The 23,836-nt window shown below is 54.1% G+C and overlaps 1 protein-coding gene across 2 annotated transcripts in view; it reads left to right on the top strand.

Moving 5' to 3' along the window:
- The window catches only part of MTMR4 (myotubularin related protein 4), a 68,423-nt gene extending 49,798 nt beyond the window's left edge, over positions 1-18,625 (top strand). For both annotated transcript variants that reach the window (XM_054166335.1, XM_054166334.1), the window contains 12 exons: positions 3,143-3,256; positions 8,158-8,345; positions 9,237-9,365; positions 9,636-9,747; positions 10,256-10,451; positions 11,367-11,552; positions 12,271-12,441; positions 12,564-12,718; positions 13,315-14,557; positions 15,294-15,404; positions 15,650-15,738; positions 16,358-18,625. In XM_054166335.1, the coding sequence (XP_054022310.1) occupies positions 3,143-3,256; positions 8,158-8,345; positions 9,237-9,365; positions 9,636-9,747; positions 10,256-10,451; positions 11,367-11,552; positions 12,271-12,441; positions 12,564-12,718; positions 13,315-14,557; positions 15,294-15,404; positions 15,650-15,738; positions 16,358-16,535 (2,872 nt within the window). In that variant the 3' untranslated portion in view covers positions 16,536-18,625. The remainder of the gene's footprint in view (positions 1-3,142; positions 3,257-8,157; positions 8,346-9,236; positions 9,366-9,635; positions 9,748-10,255; positions 10,452-11,366; positions 11,553-12,270; positions 12,442-12,563; positions 12,719-13,314; positions 14,558-15,293; positions 15,405-15,649; positions 15,739-16,357) is intronic.
- Positions 18,626-23,836: the final 5,211 nt, after the last annotated feature.

The raw sequence follows: 23,836 nt of genomic DNA, 5'->3' as shown, positions 1-23,836 counted from the left end.
TTTCCACCTCACAGATGCTCCAGGCCTCCCAGCATCTTCATAGCTTCCATTGTACTCTCATTGTAGTTTCCTGTCTCTTGCACTGGGGAGCCCAGAACTGGACCCAGAACTCCAGCTGTGGCCTTTCTGCAGCAGAGCTGAGTGGGAGAAGAGCATCCTTTGAGCTGCTGGCCACACTAGTTGGGGATGCCCTTGCTGACTGCAGGAGGTTTGGATTAGATGACCTCTAGATGTCCCTTCCAACCCAATGCATTGTATGATTCTTGACCTCCTTGCCTGTTTTATGTGCCCTGCTTAAATCTGGCTTAACTTCTTGAGGCTATCCTGTGTGATACCTGAGTTTGATTGAATTCCATCTTCTTGTTTTCCCTAAGGCTCCAGAGTGTTAGTGATTTCATTCCTAGCAGCTGTGCCCCTGAACCTCTTCTGTCCTGACTCTTCCCAGTTTTTAGTGTTGGACACCCCCTGCAGTGTTTCATCTGAAGTGTCAGGAAATGGATTCCATTTCCATTTCAATGAAGCCCATTCCTGTGTAGACTCCAAAAGTTCCTCCAGATCCTGGCAGGTCCTAACCCTCTCCCCTCATACCTTTATTCTCAGTCACACTTCAGTGCTTCTCTAATTTCCTGACAGACTTTACACATGGAATCTGAGGCATTTCAGAGACATCCAAGCCTAGACATCCTGCCACAGACATCCTGGCTTTCAGCTTCTTCACCTGACAGCTTTAATTTTGCCTCTTGGATTCCTCACCTTGTTGTTCTTATCCCACAGACCAGCCTTGCTTTCTGCCTGGGGCTCTGAGAGGCTGTCTAGACACTGTGTGAAGTACCATCTTCTAAGGTGGCAGGCAGCATCACACACTAAATCACATTAGGTGTTGTACCATACCTCTTGCCACCAGGTGGGATATCCTGGGCTTGGGGGAGCAGCAGCCCACCCTCTGGAGCTTGCTGCTGGGTAGTTTCATCCCTCTCAGTTTGCTTCTCATTTACCCTGAAACATTCCTTCTGAATGATGTGGGTCACAGCCTAGAGCTAGAGCTGCTCTTTGATGTTCCTTGCCCTGTCCAAGGAGTGTGTGCTGGTGGTTCAGTGTCCAGGCACTGCTCTGGCTTTGCAGCCTGTGACCTGCCCTGCTTGCAGCTATGTGCTGCAGCCAGAAAGGCAGCAACAGAGGCTGCAGTAAGCAGCAACCCCCTGTGCTCCTTGATTCTCACCTCTGCTTCATTTCACTCCCATTGCTCCCTCTTCTTCTCCCCAGCACACTGGTTGGCTTGTCCCCTCTTGCCCTGGGCCCCCCCTCTTGCCCTGCTACTGATGGACCTGGGGGTGGGATTTAATATTTTCCTTGAGATTGAAGCATTGTAGGCTCATAGAATGGCTCAGGTTGGGGGGACCCTCAGAGATCATCTACTCAAACCCCCCTGCCAGGGGCAGGGGTGCCTCTCAACTAGACTTGGTTGTCTGAAGTCTCATCCAACCTGGGGACATCCACAGTCTCTCTGGGCAACATGTTCCAGTGTCTCACCACCCCTGTACTGAAGAACTTCCTAAGGTCCAGTCTAAACCTACTCTCCTTCAGCTTCAAAATGCTCCCTCTTGTCCCATCACTATAGACACTTCATGGAAAGTCCCTCTCCAGCCTCCTTCTAGGATCCTTTCAGGTACTGGATGGCAGCTCTAAGATTCCCCTGGACTCTTCTCTAGGCTGAGCAACCCCAGCTCCCTCAGCCTATCCTCATAGCAGAGGTGCTCCAGACCTTGGATCACCCCTGTGGCCCTCTGGAGTTGCTCCTACAGTTCCATGTCCCTCTCATGTTTGGGACACCACAATTGGACACACTACTTGAGGTGGAGTCTCACAAGAGCAGAGTCAAGGGGCAGAATCCCCTCCCTTGCCCTGCTGGCCACACTCCTCTTGCTGCAGCCCAGCACACAGCTGCCTGCTGGGCTGCATGAGGGCACTGCTGGCTGAGAACATCAACCCACACCCCCAAATCTTGCCTCTTCCCCACTCCCTCCCTACCAACTGAATTTCCATTGCAGCCAAGCTGCTTTGCCTTTGAGGTTCACTCAGCTGTGGGAGCTCCTCTGGCCCTGCAGCTCTGCTGGTTGAGGAGTTGGGTTCCCCCTCACTGTTAGCTGGGCACACTGAGTTTCTTCCCCAGGGGACAGGCTTGGCAGGGACTTGCCCATCACATTCCTGTCATTGCTGGCACATGCTCAGAGGTGTATCAGGAATCTGATTCCTGGCACCTCACCAAACAAGGTATTCCTTCAGATCTCCCATAGAAGAGAACAGACCAGGTTGGAAGAGACCTTTGAGATCATCCTGTCCAACCCATCATCCAGCACCATCTGATCAACTAAACTGTGGCACCAAGCACCCCCTCCAGTCTCCCTTTGTGCACCAAAGCACCACTGCCATCTTCCTGGGCACAGCTGAGTCTTCCTTGCAGAGAAGTGTAGAATCCCAGACTGGTTTGGGTTGGAAGGGACCTTTAAAGCTCCTCTAGTCCAACCCCCCTACACTCCCCAGGAACATCCCCAACTGGAGCAGGTTGCTCAGAGCCCCAAACAACCTGACCTGCAATGCTTCCAGGGATGGGACACCTCCCACCTCTCTGGGCAGCCTGGCCTAGGGTCTTAACCACCTTCATGCATAAAGTTTCTCCCTTTTCTGGTCTAAATCTCCCCTCATGTAGATGTGTGAAGCTGGTCAGTGGTGACCTGTTGTCAGAAAGTGGCAGATCCACATTTCCCAGAGGCTGCTTCTGGGTTTGCTTGTGCTGCAAGAAGGCCAAAACCCCACAGAAATGAATGACAGTTCCCCTGAGCCCTCAAGAATTCTTCCATCCAGGGGGTGATCTGAAGGCATCCTTGGGAAGGACTGGGGTACTTAGTGTGGGCCTGGAGGTCAGGCCTAAGGTGAAAGGAGCTTGCCATCAGGGATGAGCTGAGAGAAGACATTTTTGGAGTCACTTTTCCCATGCTGAGACAGGTACAAAGGGGAAGAGCCATGGGCCTGCATGCTAAGCTTGGGGAAATGTGAGCTGCTCCTCTCTTCTCTCTGCAGGCCTCTCTGACAGAGGTTTCTGTTTGCCAAGTCCTCATCTTGCCTTCCTCTTTCTGTCTTCCAGGCTCTGTTCCAGTTATCCTCAGAAGCTGCTGGTCCCTGTCTGGATCACAGATAAGGAGCTAGAGAATGTGGCTTCATTTAGGTCGTGGAAGAGGATCCCTGTGGTGGTCTACAGGTAAATGCAGAACCCAAGCAGTGCTTTGCCCATGGGCTTCACACACATGTGGGGCTTCTCTGCTACTGCAGCTCTGCTCATGGAAGAGTTGGGTGCTTCCCCACTGTTAGCTGGGCACACAAGAGGTTTCCCCCAGACCCACCACAGTCCTCCCAGAAAGCTGGGGACAGTCTTTTGAGCAGGGCCTGTTGTGACAGGACAAGGGGTGAAGGCTTAAACTAAAAAGTAGCAGCTTTAGATTAGAGAGAAGGAAGGAAATCATTTTATAGTCAGGTTGGTGAGAGCCTGGCCCAGGTTGCCCAGAGAGGTGGGAGATGCCCCAGGCCTGGAACCATTGCAGGTTAGGTTGTCTGGGGCTCTGAGCAACCTGCTCTAGCTGCAGATGTCCCTGCTGGGTGCAGGGGGGTTGGACTGGATGGCCTTTAAAAGTCCCTTCCCACCCAGCCCCAGGGGTGTGATTCTCTAGGTGCTACTTGGGAGGAAATCTCAGCCCACATGAGCCTGCTTGGCTGGTCCTGCTCTCACCAACCTCTTCAGGCCTGGGCTTTTAATACCCAGAAGCAAATCACTTCTGTTTTGACTGAGTTCTGAGAGTTTTGACAACCTTCAGATAACAGAATGAAAATGTTTGCCTGTGGCTGAGCTTTGTTGATTGGGTAGCTGGTAAATATTTCCTGGCCAACCTTCCAAAAGTAACCTGTGCAGGAGGCTAGGCCCCAATAAAACAGAGTCTTGGAGGGTAGGGGAGGTGATCACACATTAAAGATCTCTCCTGGGAGACTGAAAAGTAGGAGGCTGCTTGCATAGGGTGCACCCAGCCAGTGTGCATGCTGGAAAACACATGGAATGGTTTCTAGGATAGCAAGCTTAGAGCAGCCCTCCAGTACCTGAAGAGGGCTTAGAAGGAAGCTGGAAAGGGACTTTTTATAAGGGCTTGTAGTGATAGGATGAGGGGGAATGGATGGAAGCTTGAGGAGAGGAGATTTGGGCTGGAGATGAGGAAGAAATTCTTTACAATGGGGTTGGTGAGACACTGGAGCAGGTTGCCCAGGGAGGTTGTGGATGCTTCATCCTTGGAGAGGTTCAAGGCCAGGTTGGATGAGGCCCTGAGCAACCTGGGCTGGTGGAATGTGTCCCTGCCCATGGCAGGAGGGGTTAAATCTCTAAGGTCCCTTCCAACCTAATCCATTCTATGAATCTCATCAATTGCCAAGTGCAAGCATAAGAAAACAAACAAAACCCCCCACAAACAAGCTACAAAGAAACAAACCCCACCTCAACCAACAGCACAGCCAAAACCTTTGCAAACAGCAGAGCTTCATCACAAAGGACAGCTCTGGGAAGTACAAAAGCCAGGGAGTTTCCACCTCCATTAACTCAGCATCTTCCTGTGCCATGGTTTGCTGGCAGAGGATGCTGTGTTAGGTCCAGGAAAACCTCAGTTCCCCAGCAGAGCAGTAGGGAGTGCTGCTTATCTCCTGGAGCCTTTCCCACTTTGCAGCTAAGAAGTTAATTGTTTCTGTGATTGCTTTTGCTAAAAATGGCCTGGCCCTGGAGCCTGGCCCAGTGTGGCTTCCCACCCTGGGCCACAGCCAGCTCTTTTTGCTCCTTACACAATTATGTTGTTCCTTGCTTTGTGTTATGACTCTGATGGTACCTGGTAATTTACAGGCTGAGCTGCAACCCTTTGCAGCCTGGGATCAGATTAGAAGATGCTGACAAGCCATGGGACAAGATGGGACAAGTGCCTGCCCAGATGGCTCCCATTTTCCTGAGCCCTTTAGCCTTCACCTTCTGGCCAGGAGGGTCTGTGAGGGCCATGGTCCCTTCTGGAAGGGGAAGCCTCACTGGTGGGTCTTCCTCCTCACTCCTAGCTCAGGAGAGTGGGGACAGGTGGGCTCAGGTGCAGGCATCTCAGCAGCTCTGTAACTCCAGGGGTGTTTGGTAGACTTGAGAGCTTTTGGAGACCAAGGCTGAACCCAGAGTCAGTCAGGTCTGTAAGAGATGACAGCAAAGGTCCCATACAATCAGTTCTCTCTAACTTGGCTGTTAAGCAGAAGCTCAGGTCCCCACCTCTGAGTCCTTGGTGGAGAGGCACAGGGGAGGTGCAGGAGTCTCCAGGCACCTTCACTCCTAAAGCCAGGCAGAGGCTGCAGTTATTTAGCTGACTACAGAGGCAGCCAGGCACTGTGAGCCAGCAGCTCCTTGTCAGCCCTGTCTGCACAGCCACCTTCAGGAGTCCTTGGGACCACATCAGCAGGATTGCTCCTCACAGATGCTTGGCATCCCCTTAGCCTCTGTTCACGCTGCAGTGGCTGCCAGGGAGGACATCAGTGTCCAAATGGTGGACATTGCTCCAGCCCTGTGGCTGAGTGCTTGGTCTCAGGCTGTCAGATCATGCCAGAGTGAGCCAGGAGCTTAACCTAGGAGCTTGGGAAGTGAAAGCATTTGCAAACATGCATCACAGTTGGGAACCTTCAGGTGACAGCTCTGCAAATCCTCCTTCAGCTCTTTCTTGTGTTTTGAGGTGAGCTGCTTGACTTTGCAGTGTGGATGAGTGTTCTTAGTCCAGAAAATGACAGAGAGGGCACTGGAGAGATGTTCCTTGGTGCTTCCTGGATGAAATGGCAGGTCCTGGAAGTATCTGGATGTACTCTGGCTGTCTGCTCTGAGTGAGGCTTAACTTAAACCTCAGAAACACCTCATGCTCCAGCTCTGGTTTCTGAAAGGCTCTCCAGTCATGCAGGCTAGACAGAGGAGCCCCAAGAAAGACTTTTTGTCCCTGTGAGTTGAAACACTATGGCCCCTTCTGCCATGCCAGTTACAAGGAAGGAGCTGCTTTGTCCTGCAAGGAAAACCTCCACAAAAATCCCTGGTGAGAGCAGACCTGAAACGCTTCACGTGCTCATGCTGAGGACCCTGGCAGGAGAATGCAGCCAGCTCTGGGCACTCCCCTGACCTGGGAAGCTCCCTACGAGCTCACTTGTGGTTTTGGGCTGTCCACAGGCACCTGCTGTGCTTCCTGCTGGCTGATGACTTCATGCTCACCCATGCTGCCCATCTTTCCTTGTGTTTATTGACATCTCATTGCATCTCCTGAAACAGGCTACCTCAAGGCCAACCTCTCCCCAGTGTTGGTGGCAGCACTGAGAAGTTTGTGCTGCCAGGAAGACTTTTCTTCTGAGCTCAGGATGACTCTGGCAGGGTCTGTGGTGTTGCATTCAGCAGGCTCCCTCTGACTTCAGGTGGCCTACACTGCTGAGCTGGTTTTCTACCCTCTGCACCCCAAAACAATAGCAGCTGATCCAAGCAGGCTGTTGGGAGCAGTCCCTGGCACAGCACCTGCATCTCCCCAGAACGTGCTCAGGCACTGTCTGGGAAGGTGCTGCTTGGCACAGGCCAGAGTCTGTGGGTGTGCTAACAAACAAGCTTGGATGATCACAGGCTGGTGCTTAGGTCCACACCTTGGCTCTGTTTCATTTACTAGTATAAACAAAGCCACTGCTGCTGTCTCTAGCAGCCATCCTTGAGTGATCCTGCAGCCAGGAATAGATCTCCTGGGAGTGACTGCTCTGTGTCACCTTGCAACACAGAGCAGCAGCAGCAGAGGAGGGCACTGGAAGGAAAAGGACCTCAGGCTGTGTGGAGGTCTTCAGCTTGAAGTCTTCATCAGCGCTGTCTGTGAGATGTCCCTGATGGTCATACATTTTCTGTGCTGATTGAGTTGCCTCAGGAGAATTAAGAGGACTTTGTCTTTGAGAAGCAAAAGCATTCCTGCAACCCACAGCAGGTGCTGGTGAGGCACTGTGCACCACTGCTAGAGGGATCCAAAGCCTTGGACATGAGCAGGCACTGTGGGACAGCAGAGACCTCTCAGAGAGTAGCAGCATTGAGAGAGACCTTCCAGAGGGCTTCTGATAGCCATCACTGGCAGCTGAACAGCCCTTGAGTGATGGGTTGAGGCTTGTGCTAGTGTGAGGTGGGATCTAAAGGTGTTACCTCCTCTACTTTGCCACCAATGCAACTTTTTCAGAGATGGTGACCTACAAACCAATAGTTGGATGTGGTTTGTCAAGAATCTTGTCTAGATGTTTGTTCTTACTCCAGCTTATCTTCAGAGCTGCTGCATGAGGGGTGGTGGGATAGGGAGGGACAAAGTGCTGTTGTGAAGAACTGAGCTGCAGGGCTCTCCAGGTGGTTATCCTGCCTCCAAGAAGGGCCAGGCACCAGGAGGAGCATCTTGGGAAGGTTTAACAAATGGGGCAGCTATGCAGATGTCCTGCCCTGGTCCATCTTTGGAGCAGCTGGTATCTTAGACTTCCCCCAAGAGATGTTCAGGAGAGCGTGAGGCTGTATTTCATGGTCACTTCCATGGCCTTGGTGTTGTGGAACCAGTTTATCCTTCCCCATTGCACTGTGGCAGTGACTCCAGCCTCTGTTCTATCTGCTGTCCAGAAGTGACTTCATGTGTTCCTTACACACCTTGCAGTGCTTGTTTGTCTCTCTCAGGGGACAAATAAGGCCATCTGAAGGTTCCACCTGAGCAGCAGGAGAAAATTCTTTGCTGTGAGGGTGCTGGAGCAGGCTGCCCAGAGAGGTTGTAGAGTCTCCTTCTCTGGAGAGCATCCAACCCCTCCTTGGCCACTGTGTTGCTGGGCAAGCTGCTGTGGGTTCCCGCTGTGTTCGCAGGGAGGTTGGACCGGCTGATCTCCGGAGGTCCCTTCCACCCCCACGCCGTGCTGTGGGTAACGGTGGTTCGAAACGCCCTGTGCTGCCTCCCTGCTCGAGCGCAGCAGCGAGGAGGGCTGCGGGGGCTGCGGGGGCTGTCCCTGCCTGCGGGGGCTGCGGGGGCTGCCCCTGCCCGCGGCGGGGCTCTCAGCAGGCTCTCCCTTCCCCCGCAGACACGTGCGCAACGGGGCGGTGATCGCTCGCTGCAGCCAGCCCGAGATCAGCTGGTGGGGCTGGAGGAACGCCGACGACGAGTACCTGGTGACGTCCATCGCCAAAGCCTGTGCCTTGAACCCCGGGGGGAAGCTGGCTGCCGGCGCGCCGCACGCCGAGGGCGGCGAGGCCTGCGAGGCTGACTTCGGTGAGCGCGCCCGGCCCCTCCGCTGCCCACCGCTGGCCGCTCCCTGCCCCTGAGCGCTGCTGGCAGGGCTGTGCCGGGGCAAGGTTCAAACCAGAATGGCCAAATGGATAACCTGGGCCCTGTCCCACGGTCCCTGGCTGCAGTGTCTGTGACTGTGATTGAGGGAGCTGTGGTTTGAACCTTCAGCCTGAGTCTCAAACTGTGCCAGGGGAAGTTTAGGCTCAAGGTGAGGAGAGAGTTCTTCACAGAGAGAGCTGTTAGCCAGTGGAATGTGCTGCCCAGGGAGGTGGTGGAGTCCCCATCCCTGGAGGGGTTCAAGAGGGGATTGGATGTGGCACTTGGTGCCATAGTTTAGTAGTCATTAGGTGTTGGGTGACAGGTTGGACTTGGTGATCTTTGAGGTCTTTTCCAACCTTATTGATTCTACGATTCTAAGAGGAGGCTGAGAGGAGACCTTCTCACTCTACAAGTCCCTGGTTGGTTGGAGCCAGGTGGGGGTTGGTTTCTTTTCCCTAGTAACAAGTGATAGGATGAGAGGAGACAGCCTGAAGTTGCACCAGGGGAGATTTAGGTTGGCTACTAGGAAGTGTTTCTTCACCAAAAGGGTCATCAGACACTGGAACAGGCTGTCCAGGGAAGTGGTGGAGTCACCATCCTTGGTGCTCAAAAGCCATTTGGATGAGGAGCTTAGTGACATGGTCTAACTGTTGTCTGCAGGATGGTGCTAGGTTGTGGTTAGACTTGATGATCTTAAGGTCTTTTCCAACCAGGTGATTCTGTGGGTCTCTGGGCTTGCTCACAGCTAGTGCTGGGTGGCACTGGAGGGCTGTCATAGGAGGGAGGGAGGGAGGGAAGGAGCTGCTGGTTGCTCAGTCCATGCTATCTTTGCAGACTCATCCCTGACTGCGTGTTCAGGTGTGGAGAACGCAGGAGCACCTCAGAAGCTGCTGATCCTTGATGCCAGGTCCTATACTGCAGCTGTGGCCAACAGGGCGAAGGGAGGTGGCTGCGAGTGTGAAGGTACAGAGGGCTGAGCACACCCCAGAACATCCTCCCCTTGGACCTGCTTTGTTGAGTGGGTGCTAGAGTTGAGTCAGTGTTCTGGTACGCAGTTGCTGGGAGCACTGTCTCTCATGCAGAGGCCGTTACTGCAGGTGCATCGTTGCTGGCCCATGAGGCCTTGCTGGAGCCCAGGCATGGTGCTGTGAGGGTACAGCTACACTTAGCATGAGGAGGAAGCTGCTGCAGTGGCCACAGCTCTCACTCATTGTTTCTCTCTCTTGTGTTCAGAGTATTACCCAAACTGTGAAGTTGTGTTCATGGGCATGGCCAACATCCACTCCATCAGGAACAGCTTCCAGTACCTGCGTGCTGTCTGCAGCCAGGTGCCAGATCCCAGCAAGTAAGTGGCTGTTCTCTGCCTGAGTCTGATGCCACAGCTCTTAAAGTCCTAGGGGTTTTTCCTTCCCTTCTCCTTTTTCCTGTCCCAAGTTACCTCCCTCTCCCTTCATTTTCTGATGTGGTGTTCACAAAGGTGCTTGAATGCTGCTTGCTTTGAGCCGTGGCGACCAGAAGGGAGGGCTTGCAGCACTGCCTCAGTGTCACCTGGCTGTGGGTGTCCCCTGAAGGCTTTTAAAACATGGCTGCACCTGGGGAAAAAATGAAATTAGGGGTTGGATTCTTTGTGTTCATTCCCAGGTTGGTTGTTTGCTCCCACTAAAGAGCTAAGCAACCTCCAGAGAGGCTGTGGAGTCTCTAGAGATGGAGACTTTCAAGGACCACCTGGGTGTATCCCTGGGTGGCCTGCCCTAGGTGATCCTGCTTTGACAGGGGGGTTGATTAGATGCCTTCCAGAGGTCCTTTCAGCCCCTAGCATTCTATGATTTTCTTGCCCTTTGTACACCTTCTAGCTGGCTTTCAGCCCTGGAGAGCACCAAGTGGCTGCAGCACCTCTCTGTCATGCTGAAGGCAGCAGTGCTGGTCTCCAGCGCGGTTGACCGAGAAGGGCGTCCAGTGCTGGTTCATTGCTCAGACGGCTGGGACAGGACTCCACAGATCGTGGCACTGGCAAAGATTCTGCTGGACCCTTACTACAGGACCATGGAGGTATGGCTTGTGCTGTGCTTCTAGCTCTTGGCTGTTAAGAGGCAGCTTTTGTCTTGGAGTCTCTGGAGAAAGGAGCAGGCAGTAAGTTCAGTGATGTGAGAGAGCTACTGCTGTGGGCGTTGGGTTTTATCATCTTGTGTTCTCAGGGAGCTGTACCTCACTCCCCTGCCCAGCTTGGTGAAGTGCCCTGGTAAATGACCTCTTGTCTCCAAGGCTCAGCTGCTTCCCTGCTCTCTAATTGTGCATATTCCCTGAGCTGCCTGCTCACTGCTTAGAAACAGCAGCTGTTGGGCTGTGCTTGGAAACCTCTGAAGCTCAGGTGGCTGTGGTCCCAAACCAAGCCACCAGTGCAGCCTCCTCTGCAGCCCTTTGGGAACACAAGGGGGAACACAGGCCCTGTGAGGAGAGGCTGAGGGAGCTGGGGTTGCTTAGCCTGGAGAAGAGGAGGCTCAGGGGAGACCTTCTTGCTCTCTATAACTACCTGAAGGGAGGTTGTAGCCATGTGGGGGGTTGGTCTCTTCTTCCAGGCAAGCAGCACCAGAACAAGAGGACACAGTCTCAAGCTGCACCAGGGGAGGTTTAGACTGGATGTTAGGAAGAAATTCTTCATAGAGAGAGTGGTTGCCTGTTGGAATGTGCTGCCCAGGGAGGTGGTGGAGTCACCATCATTGGAGGTGTTTAGGAGGAGACTTGATAGGGTGCTTGGTGCCATGGGTTAGTTGATTCGGTGGGTTGGATAATAGGTTGGACATGATGATCTCGAAGGTCTCTTCCAACCTGGTCTGGCCTATTCTATTCTGTTCTACTCTAGGCTATTCTAAGCCTGCACTGCACTGCTGGTGGATGGAGCTTGCCTTGTCCTGCTGCCTGCCTCCAGCAGGCTGCCTGCAGTCAGTTTTCATCTTTCATTCACAGGGCTTCCAGGTGCTCGTGGAGTCGGACTGGCTGGATTTTGGCCACAAGTTTGGTGACCGCTGTGGTCACCAGGAGAAGGTGGAAGATCAGAATGAGCAGTGCCCAGTTTTTCTCCAGTGGCTGGATGCTGTTCATCAGCTTCTGAAGCAGTTTCCTTGCCTCTTTGAATTTAATGAAGCCTTTTTGGTAAGCAACAGGGATGCAAACATCTCTTTCTGCCTTGCCAGCTGTGAGCAGAGGCAGAGGGAAGGCCTTGTGGTGTTTGACTGTGCTCTAATTGAGAGAGGACAAAAACTGAATTCTTCAAAAATGGGCAAGTGTCTGGGTAGTGTTTGGGCTCCCTGCTGACATTCCTGCTATACCTTTACCCTCTGGGCCCTGCCCTGCCCTGCACTTGGGGTATTTTGACCTGGTTCTGTAGCCGTGATGCTTCTGCTGGCCTCTGGTAGCTGCCTGCAGTTTCCAGCTCCTCCCTGTGGGCACTGCAGGCTCAGAGTGCCCAGCAGGTTACCCAGTGATGGGAGGTTGATATTCTCTGGTTTCCTGAGTCACATCTTCTCCAGGTCCCCTTCTAGCCCACTGGGCTTGGGCACCAGTAGCACTGCTTCAATGAACAGCCTGATTTGTCTATCTTGGAGCAGTAGGAGTCTGGAATGAATTAATCCCTGCCTTATCAAATTACACAGGTTAGGGATAGAGAGGGATGGGTTTGGTATCACTTGACAGCGGCTTTTGCTTTCATCTACGAGATTCTTGCTGCTGTCCCCTCTCTGTCCTGCCCTGTGTGACCACAAGGGCAGCGCTAGGGTCACAGGCTGGGCACAGAAGTCATCCCAAAGAGTGGAAGACATTTCCCCTGTAGGCAGGAGGCACCATGACCATTGTTCCCCTTCTGCTGCTGCAGGTGAAGCTGGTGCAGCACACCTACTCCTGCCTCTATGGGACCTTCCTTGGGAACAGCCCCTGCGAGCGAGAGATGCACAACATCTCCAAGCGGACCTGCTCCGTCTGGTCCCTCCTGCGGGCCGGCAACAAGAACTTCCACAACCTCCTCTACATGCCAGGCTCTGAGCAGGTCAGTGGAGCTCCTGGCCCAGCTTTCCAGGCTTTTCACCTGCCAGGCACCAGGGATTTTGTGGGGAGAGGTTGGAGGGGTCTCCTCCTGCGTGCATCTCTGATCCCAAGCGGTTGTTGCAGGTGCTGCATCCCGTGTGCCACGTGCGAGCGCTGCACCTCTGGACAGCAGTGTACCTCCCAGCTTCCTCACCACACCCTCTGGGACAGGATGACATGGACATTTATCCACCCCCTGGATCTCAGAGCCAGGAGTTCAGTGGCAGATGTTTGGACAGGTAAGAGCCTAGAGCTCCAGGCCCAGGTTGTTGCCTACCCACAGGCCTTCTTTCCTTCCCTGCTCATTGTAGCTCCTCTCTTGGATGTGTTGCTCTCATCTTTCCTGTGGAGGACAGGAGCTCTGCAGGGTTGTAACAAGTGACAGGATGAAAGGAAACAGCCTCAGGTTGCACCAGGGAGGGTTTAGGTTGGACATTAGGAAAAGCTTCAGTGAAAGAGTCTGCCCTGGGAAATGGCAGAATACCATCCCTGGAAGTGATCACAAAATGTCTAGGCATGACACTCTGGGCCATGGTTTAGAGGGGACTTGGCAGTGTTGGGTTAACTTGATGGTTTGTAAAGGCCTTCTCCAACCTTGATGGTTCTGTGACTGTCCCAGCCACTTGGAGGAGAAGGTGCACAGCTCCCTGCTGCACCTAAAGAGACTGTAGAGGCCAAGCTGTGTTGCATTTGAGCTCATACTGCTGCCCTGCCCCTCCCCACCCACCCCATCTTCTGCAGTTAGGGACATTTCCCTTCCCTCATCTGTTTCAGCTGGAATGAGGGAAGGTTTCAGGAGCTGTGTTCTGAGGTTTGCTTTGCTTTTGGGTTCTAGATTACCAAAGACAAGATCTATGGATGACCTGCTCTCAGCCTGTGACTCCAGCAGCCCCCTGACCCGCACCTCCAGTGACCCCAACCTGAACAACCACTGTCAGGAGGTGCGGGTGGGCCTGGACCCCCGGCATGCCGCTGCTGAGGGAGCTGAGCTGCACCTGGGCGAAGGCAGTGCTGTGGGAGAGGTGCAGCAGGTGGAGGAGCACGAGGAGAGCACTGCCCTGCAAGCCAATGGGGCCAGCGGCAGCCCTGCTGAGCACGGAGGGCACAGAGAGCAGCTGAGCAGCCAGGCGGCTGTGCCAGCCAGCAGAGCCTCTCTGGAGGCAGAAAAAGGAACTGGAGCATGCCCAGAGGAACTGGATGGCACTGGCATGTGCCCAGCTCCAAGCCCTTCTGGACAGCAGATCACTGACCAGGTTTCCACCAGTTGTGCAAAGCAGTCGGAAGCCTGTCCCCAGGAGCCAACGAAGGCCACTGGTGTGGTGTCAAACGGAGGAGGCTGCCCCAAGAGAAACGTCACCTGCCAAGACATTCCCAGCCAGGAGCCCCTGGCACCGAGCGCCCCTTGTCTGGACATCCCAGGCGCTGCCATGGGCACTCCCTGCCTGGCCACAGAGAAGGGCAAAGGCGAGGCTGGGGGTGTGCCCTGCGAGGAGCCCGGCCGGCCGGGCAGGATCCCGCCGGAGCAGTGCCGCAAGCCCATTTCCCAGAGCCAAAGCAGCGAGTTCTCCTTCCTGGGCTACAACTGGGACAGCTTCCAAGGAATGGTGACATCCCTCCCCAATGGGGAGCCTGTCCCCAGGCACCTCCTCTCCTATGGCTGCTGTAGCAAGAGGCTGGGCAGCAAGCCCCTGCGGGCACCCGGGCTGTGCCTCAGCGGCCAGTGGCCTGCCAGGGAGGGTGGGAAGCCCTGGCTCTGCTCCGGCCACGGCAGCAGCCACTTCGCAGGCCCCACGGGCAAGCCCGGCCGCTCCTGGCTGCCCTGCCACCTGAAACAGGCCTCTGGGCCCAAGCACATGCCACCAAAATGCCCCTCTCCCGTGCCTCCTCTCTACCTGGACGACGACGGGCTGCCCTTCCCCACGGACGTGATCCAGCACCGGCTGCGGCAGATCGAGGCCAGCTACAAGCAGGAGGTGGAGCAGCTGCGCCGGCAGGTGCGGGAGCTGCAGCTGCGCCTGGACATCCGCCACTTCTGCGCCCCGCCGGCGGAGCCCCCCATGGACTACGAGGATGACTTTGTAAGTGACTGCCTCCAGCACCCCACCCTTGCCAGCCCTGGTCCCTGCACCTCCCTCACACCGCCCTCTCCGACCCACAGTTCTCCGTCTCCCGCTGTTGGAGCTGGGGGTTAGCACTGTCCCTGGGTTTTCTCAGCCCTGTCCCCCTCCTGTCCGTGTGCCCTGTCCTCCTGCCACCCACAGGTATCTCTGCTGCTTGAGGAGCAGTGGCTCCTTCGTGCTCATGACAGGCTATGAGAGTTGGGGCTGTTCAGCCTGGAGAGACCTTCAGAGAGACCTTAGAGCAGCCTTCCAGTACCTGAAGGGGGCTACCAGAGAGCTGGGAAGGGACTTCTAGCAAGGGCTTGTAGTGCCAGGATGAGGGACAATGGCTTTGAGCTGGGAGAGAGGAGATTGAGACCGGAGATGAGGATGAAGTTCTTTATAGTGAGGGTGGTGAGACACTGGACAGGTTGCCCAGGGAGGTTGTGGGTGCCCCTGCCCTGGAGGTATTCAAGGCCAGGTTGGACAAGGCCTGGAGCAGCCTGGGCTAGTGGGAGGTGTCCCTGCCTGTGGTAGGACAGCTGGAGCCAGATGATCTTTAAGGCCCCTTCCAACCCAAACCATTTTGTGATTCTTTACCTCCTTGTATGGGGAGCTGTGCCCCTCACCATCACTGAGCATGGCTGGGTGGGGACTGCTTTGGACTCTGCAGTGGAGGCAGCTGAAGGGACCTGGGACTGCCCTCTGTTTGCAGACGTGCTTGAAGGAATCGGATGGCAGCGACACGGAGGATTTCTGCTCTGATCACAGTGAAGAGTGCTTGTCAGAAGCAAGCTGGGAGCCTGTGGATAAGAAGGAGACTGAGGTATGTGTCCTGTTCTGGCAGCTGGAAGGCAGCAGCAGAGGAGGTTTCTTAGCAGCTAACTTTGCTGACTATGCCAGCAGAGTGTGATCTGGAAGCAAGGCAGAGTCAGCCACCCCTGCCACAGAAGGCCACCTGAGCTGGCCTGCTGTGGTCCAGAGTCACACCTCAGCCTGCTCTGGGGCCCTGAGACCTGCTGGTTGTGCTGTCAGGGAGCGTGAGCTGATGAGGTCTGGTGTCTGCCCTAGGTGACGCGGTGGGTTCCAGACCACATGGCCTCGCACTGCTTTAACTGCGACTGTGAGTTCTGGCTGGCCAAGAGGAGGCATCACTGCAGGTAAGCAACATCACCACTGTGGTTCCACCCTCCTTGGACATTAGGATGTTAGGAAGAAGCTCTTTACACTGAGGGTGGTGGAATGCTGGAACAGGTTGCCCCGGGGAGGTGCTGGAGACCCCATCCCTGGAGACATTCAAAGCCAGGCCTGATGAGGTCTGAGCATCTAGTTGGGGATGTCCCTGCTGACTGCAGGTGGGTTGGACTAGGACACCTTTAGAGGTCCCTTCCCACCCAAGGCATTCTATGATTCTTCTCAGCCAGTTTCTCACACAATGCCTGTCAGGGATGTTCTTTCCCTTCTGCTCCCCAGGAGGAAGTTTTAGGTCTTGCCTTTATTTGCCAGGCCTCATAAATTCCCTGCAGGTTTCCATTCTGCATTGTTCTGGTTTCTGTTTTTCCAAGGCCTTTGATCCTTCTCCTGGGTAGTAGTGCCCATGAGACTCTTTTCAGTGCCAGGCAGCACAGAAGCCATGGTACATACTTTGACATGCCCATGTTGACAAGTAAGGCTGGCACTTTGCCCCTGAACTGGATCCTTTGTGCTTGCAGAAGTTCTGCTGTGGTGCTCCCAGCTCTCGCTCTCTCTCTCCTCAGTGATTTTCTTACTCCTCAACAGGAACTGTGGGAACGTGTTCTGTGCTAGTTGCTGCCACCTGAAGTTGCCCATCCCTGACCAGCAGTTGTATGACCCTGTCCTGGTTTGTAACTCCTGTTATGACCACATCCAAGTGTCTCGTGCCAGGGAGCTGATGAGCCAACAACTGAAGAAGCCCATCGCCACGGCTTCCAGCTGAATGCCACACAGGGGACCTGTCTAAGCCCAGCCTTTTCTCTCGTGGGTTTGAAGGGTGACTCTGCCTCCAGTGGGATTGTGAAGGCCCTTGGTGCAACACTTGAACACCAAGCTTGAATGCACTGTCTTCAGCCTGGAGCAGAGGAGCTCAGATCAGAGAGTACGTATGGTGTGTGTCCCCACTCTGCTGCTGGTGGGCCCATACACTCTAGTCTGACAGCCTGGGGCTGAAGAGGGGATTGCATCCTCTTTTGTGGGCTGGAAAGCAATGTTTTCACAGATATTGCCTGTGCAAAGTACCCCCCAAAGCAATAGAAAGGCATGTTTAGAACCAACCCCCCCCTCCCAAGGCAGGCTGCTGTGCGAGGAGGAGGAGGAGGAGGGCAAACTCCAGGTGGTACCGTGTGCTTTGGAAGGGCCTCAGCCTGGAGCAGTTGTGTAGATTCTCTTTCCATGAGTGTGATTTGTGATCAGCTTGGTGACCAAGACTCCTCAGCCACCACCAACTGATGGCTTTCTCTCGTGCATCAAAGAGAAATCCCTTCTGGCTGAGAAGGGGCCCGGCAGAGCCTGCCCGTTGCCACGCTCCGCCGGGCCCGGTGATTGCACTTAGTGACTCTGCCCCTGCCCCCCAGCTGTGTGGGGAGATGGGAGCTTGGCTTTCTCACCTCTGCTCTGCTTCGTCTGCGGCCGTGTCACAGCCCGGCGCTCCCGCAGGACCGGCGCCCGATCCTCTCCTGGCATGGAAGCGGAGCTCCCGTTCCTGCGTGGCTCCTCCCGCCCTCTTCTGCCCTCAGCTCTCCACTTCCTCCTGCTCTTTATCCTGAAAACTTGATACCTTGAGGGTATAGGCCATAATGTGTTGTTTTACCTCCTGGGAATGTGCTGTCTGGTGTCTGTGAGGGTTTCAGTCCAAATGCTGCTATATATTTCTGTGCACTTAATGTAACCCCAAGAAGGGAGAAGGAAGCATCGATACCAAAACGGGGGTGGGGAAGGACCCTGGCTGACGTAGACACTACAGGCTGTGCTCTTCGCTTCGGGGTGGACAGCCCAGCTGCGGTGACAAACGTGACCATGTGGCATCTCTTCAGTGGTGGAAACAATCTCTGTGGCTTGCCCCAGTTGCTACCTAAATTGCCTCTTGAATTTGACTTCTCTTTTTTCTTTTGTCTGTCTCCTGTACAGCAAAGTTCAGAGTTGCCAACTTGTGGTGGCCTCTCTGCTCCTCCTTTAAAGTAGAGAGTGCAGGAATCCCAGCTCACTCCTTAGGAAAAGGAAGAGGGGTTGGAAAGATAGGAAGGTTGAGAAAGAAAGGGGCCTTCAGGTGGGCTTTTGTTTAATCCCTTGTTAGATCCCTCTGGGAGTATCCATCCTGCCTCCTTTCTAAGGGTGTTCTGGGGAAGAAGCATTTGCAAGTGGGGCACCTCTTGGCAGGAGTGCAGGATCTCTTTCCAGCTCAAGGAAACTGCCCAGTGTGTTCTGCACCTCATCAGCTGAGACTTTGGTCTGTGGCAGGGAGGACCTGTGAGGGCATTTTGCCTGGTAGCAAGACAAAGTACTTGACACTGCTGTGCCCTCCCAAGGCGGTTGGCTAATGGTTGGTCGTCTCGGAGGGGATGGAATCGTGACCCTTTCCTGCACTTGGATGTGTCAGCCCCTGGTTGTGTAAATCCTGATAGTGCAAGCAAAGCTAGCATCATCTGAAGACCCTGTACTTCCTTGGACTCTGCTTCTTTTCCATCCTGGGAACAACCAATATGGCTTTGGGAAGAGAAGGCACCTTGCTTCAGATTCTCCCCTGCCTTGTCCCTTGCAGTCATTGCCAGACGTGGGAGAGCGACCGTTGGGCTGGCAGAAGAACCTGGACTTGCTGCTGTTCTGCACATGTTGGCATGGCTGCAAGCAATGAGGAAGCCAGAAACTAGGTACTCCTGGCCCCTTCTGTTCAGGCCATTAGTCCAAACTGCTTTTAGCTCTCGTGAGTTTCAGCGTCACAACGTGCTGGCCAAAAACTCTAAACTCAGTTCGATAGCCTTGTGACAAACAAAACGTGCTGTACAACTCAATCCAGGCAGAATAAAATCTCTATATTAGTGCTGCTGTCTCTGGGCCTCTTCTTTCCTTCCCTGGGAGGGGAGCTGGGGGTGTTTGGCCTGCAGAAGAGGAGCCTCCGGGGAGAGCTTCTTGCTCTCTACAGCTGCCTGAAGGGAGGTTGTAGCCGCGTTGAGGGTTGGTCTCTTCTGCCAGGCAACCAGAACAAGAGGACACAGTCTCAAGCTGTGCCAGGGGAGGTTTAGGCGGGAGGGGAGGAGAAAGTTCTTCACAGAAAGAATTGTTAGCCATTGGAATGTGCTGCCCAGAGTGGTGGTGGAGTCCCCAGTCCCTGGAGGTGTTTGAAAAGGGATTGGATGTGGCACTTGGAGCCATGGTTTAGTTAGTCAGGAGGTGTTGGGTGACAGGTTGGGCTTGAAGATCTCTGAGGTCTTTTCCAACCTTACTGGTTTTCTGATTCTCACACCCTTGTTTCCCAGGCTGCTCTTCCCTGCTCCATTTTCCCTTGGAAAAGGGAAATTGTGTGTCCTCTCTCACAAAGAGGAAGCCAGGGTAGGACACAGAGCACCCTGTGCTGCAGGGAAGAGCAGCGTGAGAGGGGATCTTCTCAATGCTGATCACTATCTACAGGGTGGGGGGTAAGGAGATGGGGTCAGACTCTCCTCAGTGGTGCCCAGTGACAGGACAAGAGGCGATGGGCACTGACTGGAACCCAGGAGGTTCCATTTGAATGGGAGGAGAAACTTGTTTGGTAGGAGGGTGCTGGAGGCCTGGAGCAGGCTGCCCAGAGAGGCTGTGGAGTCTCCTTCTCTGGAGAGCTTCCAAAGCCAGCTGGCCATTGTGATCCTGGGCAAGCTGCTGTGGTTGCCTCTGCTTGAGCAGGGGGGGTTGGACTGGATGATGTCCAGATGTCCTTTCTAACCCCTACCATGCTGTGCCTTCTACCCTGAGTCTCTGCTTTCCTCCAAACAAACCTGCTGGACACCAGCCCCTTCCAGCCTCTCCCATAATGGCTCAGCAAGGAGTTTTCTTTCCCCAGGAAGAGCTGTCAAGCTTATCCCCAGGGTGTTCATCCTACTTGTTGCCTGGTAGGCTGGAGAGTTGTTCCTCTCTGCAGGATGAGGGATGGAGACTGCTCTACTCAGTCAGCTCATGTACCAGGGCTGGTGCAGGTAAACTGCACTCTGTGGTGGAGCTGGAGAGCACCTTCTGGAAACCTGTCCTCAGTTTGAAGCATCCAAGGATCTTAAAATGGAGCAGGTCCTGGTAAACTGCTCCTATGCTTCAGGTCAGTGTGCAGGTCCCACAGGCACTGCCTGAACCCTTTGTTGCTTTAGACCTGTTAGGAGCAAGATGATTTGTCCCATCTAAGAATTCACCACTGCTCCTGAAGAGGCACACAGGAGCAGCTCACCCTGGACATCAGGAGGAAGCTCTTTAGCATGAGGGCAAGGAAATACTGGAACAGGTTGCCCAGAGAGGTGGAGGAGGCCCCATCCCTTGAGATGGTTGAGGAGAAACTTGATGGTGCCCTGAGCAACCTGCTCTAGTTGATGTTCCTGGTTACAGTAGGAAGCTTGGACAAGATGACCTCTGAGGGTCCCTTCCAACCAGAGGCATTCTGTGATCCTATGATCTTTAAACCATGGCTCTATCACCTTTTGAGCTCTAATTCTGTCACCTTTGAGCTCTAATTCCATCACCTTTGTAGGCAGTGTTGCTGAATATAAATCATGAAAGGTGGCAGGACAGTCTGCTCATTAGCTTAGGCTCTGGCCTTAAGAGCTGCAATGTCCTCCTGGTGGGCAGTGGAAGGCTGGCTGCTGTTGTAGGAGCCTTTGGATTATCATCACCTTCTGGGACACTGCTTCTGCAGCACTGGAGCATGTCCAGAGAAGGGCCATGAGGATGAGCAGAGGGCTGGAGCACCTCTCCTATGAGGACAGACTGAAGGAGTTGGGACTCTTAAGTCTGGAGAAGGCTCTGAGGAGTCTTTATTGTGGCCTTGCAGTATCTGAAGGGGGCTGGGGAGGGACTTTCGAGGGTATCAGGGGGTGATAGGACTGGGGGGATGGAGCAGAACTAGAAGTGGGGAGATTGAGATTGGATGTGAGGAAGAAGTTGTTCCCCATGAGGGTGGTGAGAGCCTGGCACAGGCTGCCCAGGGAGGTGGTGGAAGCCTCCTGCCTGGAGGTGTTTGCAGCCAGGCTGGAGGTGGCTGTGAGCAACCTGCTGCAGTGTGAGGTGTCCCTGGCCGTGGCAGGGAGGTTGGAACTGGCTGAGCCTTGAGGTCCCTTCCAACCCTGACAGTTCTCTGATTCCATGAGTTCCCCCTCAGCATTTCACTGAGACCCTCCTGACACTTGGTGCCAGGCTGGGCAGGCCAGTGAAGGCCTCTGTCTGCCGGTGAGCACTGAGAACAGAAGACAGCATTGTGGCTCCAAGAACATAAAGCCATAATGTGCCAACAGCTTCAGGCCGAGGTCGTCTCTCTGTGCGCTGCAATGTGTCTAAGCCCAGCACAAAGAGGGAGATCAAAGCCTTCCCCTATCAGTGCTCCAACTGCCCTGGATTCCTTGCAAATTAGCAGCCGGAACTGCTTGTGATGGTCCATAATATCTCATCAGCCCCCGAACAAAACAAACAAGAGTTAGGTGTAGTTAGTGGGAAGCCAGGTCAAGCTTGCCCTGCTCGGTGCTGTTGGGCTGCTAAGCCATTAATAGATCATGCCAGAACTGCAGGGGATGGGAGGGGACAGTTAAGCCTTGGTTATGAAAGGAGGAAAGAGGAAGGCGGTGTGTGTGTGTGTGGCCTTCATCTGAACCCTGAGTGCTGAGCAGGAAAGGGTTTGAGGTGTGAGACAGGGACAAAAAGGGGATGCAGCCTCTCTGAGGGTGTGCTTGGGGGGCTTCTGTCCAGTCCACTTTCAGTGCAGAGTTTCAACAGCTTCACATTTCCTTTGCCAAAATGTTTGGCTTCTGTCAAAGTGACCTTTGGGTCCTGCCGTTTATGTGGGGGCTCTTGGCTACCCCTGTATCTCCTCAGTTGTCCTGGGGAGTTCCTGCACTCACCATCCCTGGAGGTGTTCAGAAAGTGTGGAGAAGGGAGGTTGTAGCCAGGTGGGGGCTGGTCTCTTCTCCCAGGCAAGCAGCACCAGAACAAGAGGACACAGTCTCAAGCTGTGCCAGGGGAGGTTTAGACTGGATGGTAGGAAGAAATTCTTCACAGAGAGTGATTGGCCCTTGGGATGTGCTGCCCAGGGGGGTGGTGGAGTCCCCATCCCTGGAGGTGTTTAGGAAGAGAACTGGATGGGGTGCTTGGTGCCATGGTTTAGTTGATCAGATGGTGTTGGGTGATAGGTTGGACTCAATGGTCTCGAAGGTCTCTTCCAACCTGGTTTATTCTATTCTATGATGTGGCACTGGGGATATGGTTTAGTGGCCATGGTAGTGCTGGATGGATGGTTTAGTAGTCATGAGGTGTTGGGTGACAGGTTGGACTTCATGATCTTTGAGGACTCTTCCAACCTTATTGACTCTATGATTCTATGGTTGGACTGGATGACCTTAGAAGTCTTTTCCAACCGAAACTATTCTGTGATTCTAAGTTTAAGGCATGAACAGCTCAGAGGCTGCTCTGCCAAGAGAGCCTGAAGGGACCATCACCTCTCCTCCTCACCCTGGCCTGCTGAGTCAAGCACATTCACTGCCAGAGAGCTGGGAAGCTGGTCCCTTCCTGCTGCACCTCCTGCTCTAGGGCCGTGTCTGGTGTGACCTGGCACAAGCTGTGAGGCACTGAAAGGTGTGAGGCACTGAAAGGTGTGAGCCACAGCTCTGCTGGGAGCACTCTGGATGCCAATGGGAAACATCCTTCTGTATCCAGGAAGTCATCTGGGGTAGGATAGGATAGGATAGGATAGACCAGGTTGGAAGAGACCTTCGAGATCATCGTGTCCAACCCATCACCACCTAATCAACTAAACCATGGCACCAAGCACCCCATCAAGTCTCCTCCTAAACACCCCCACTTGGCAGCTATGGGCTCAGCTTCAAAGCACCAAAGGGAACACTTGAGAAGGACCTGTGCCTCTGGCCTTTTCCTTGTAGTTTTAAGGCCTCTTTCAGGTCTGGACTGCAACCTCCTGGCTCTGACCTGTCTGATGGATGACAGAAGTGAAACCTGCCTCTCCCCCCCCCCCTGCAGGTATTAGTTGTTGTCTTGCACTCCTGCTGCACAGGGAGAGGGGAGAAGCCTGAAAGAACTTTGATTGAAGTAATGCAGAACACAATCTCAGGAGTGCTGAGAGAATGGGGGTGGGTTTTGGTGCGGGGTTTTGGTGTGTGAAACAAACTTCCCCCCCACCCCATGATTTTCCAGGTTTGCACTCTGAACTTCTGGCTCTTTGTGCTGAGCAAGCTTCACACAGCTCTTAAGAGAATAAATTGTTTGTGAGGAACTTTAAAGTGCAGAAGCTCCCAGGGAAGATAGCAGCAGGAGTTCACCAGAGGTTAGGCCATTAATTCTCTGGGTAAAGCAACATCCTTCCCCAGCGCAGGGTTGTAGCTTGGATGACAACCTGACAACATCTCAGCTCCTTCCTGCTGTTGCTCCTGGCTCAGATTAATGATGAGTGTGCTGGATCTGCCAAAGAGGGGCAGAGACTGAGAGAAATAATCAGCCAGGGTGCTGAAAAAGATGGGGGGGGGGAGGGGGGGGGAGAAACCTCTCTCTTCTGATGTCTCCTTATCATTCTCCCTCCTCCTGTTTCCTGTAATCTGAAGTGGGGACCTCTGTTAGCAACCCCACCCAAAATACTTAGAATCACAGAATCAGTAAGGTTGGAAAAGACCTCAAGGATCATCAAGTCCAAGCTGTCACCCAACACCTCAGGACTACTAAACCATGGCTCCAAGTGCCACATCCAATCCCCTCTTGAACCCCTCCAGGGATGGGGACTCCACCACCTCCCTGGGCAGCACATCCCAATGGCCAACAACTCTCTCTGGGAAGAACTTTCTCATCGCCTCCAGCCTAAGCTTCCCCTGGCACAGCTTGAGACTGTGTCCTCTTGTTCTGGTGCTGGGTGCCTGGGAGAAGAGACCAACCCCCACCTGGCTACAACCTCCCTTCAGGGAGTTGAAGAGAGCAAGAAGGTCTCCTGTGATGGAAGACTGAGGGACCTGGGGCTGTTTAGTCTGGAGAAGAGAAGGTCAAGGCCTGGGCTGCATCAAGATGCCCCTTCCCCAC

Source organism: Dryobates pubescens, chromosome 13 (genome assembly GCF_014839835.1).
Source record: "Dryobates pubescens isolate bDryPub1 chromosome 13, bDryPub1.pri, whole genome shotgun sequence".
In the NCBI taxonomy this organism is placed as follows: Eukaryota; Metazoa; Chordata; class Aves; order Piciformes; family Picidae; genus Dryobates; species Dryobates pubescens.
Note: the sequence above shows the minus strand (reverse complement) of the source record. Positions and strands in the feature narration are given on the sequence as shown.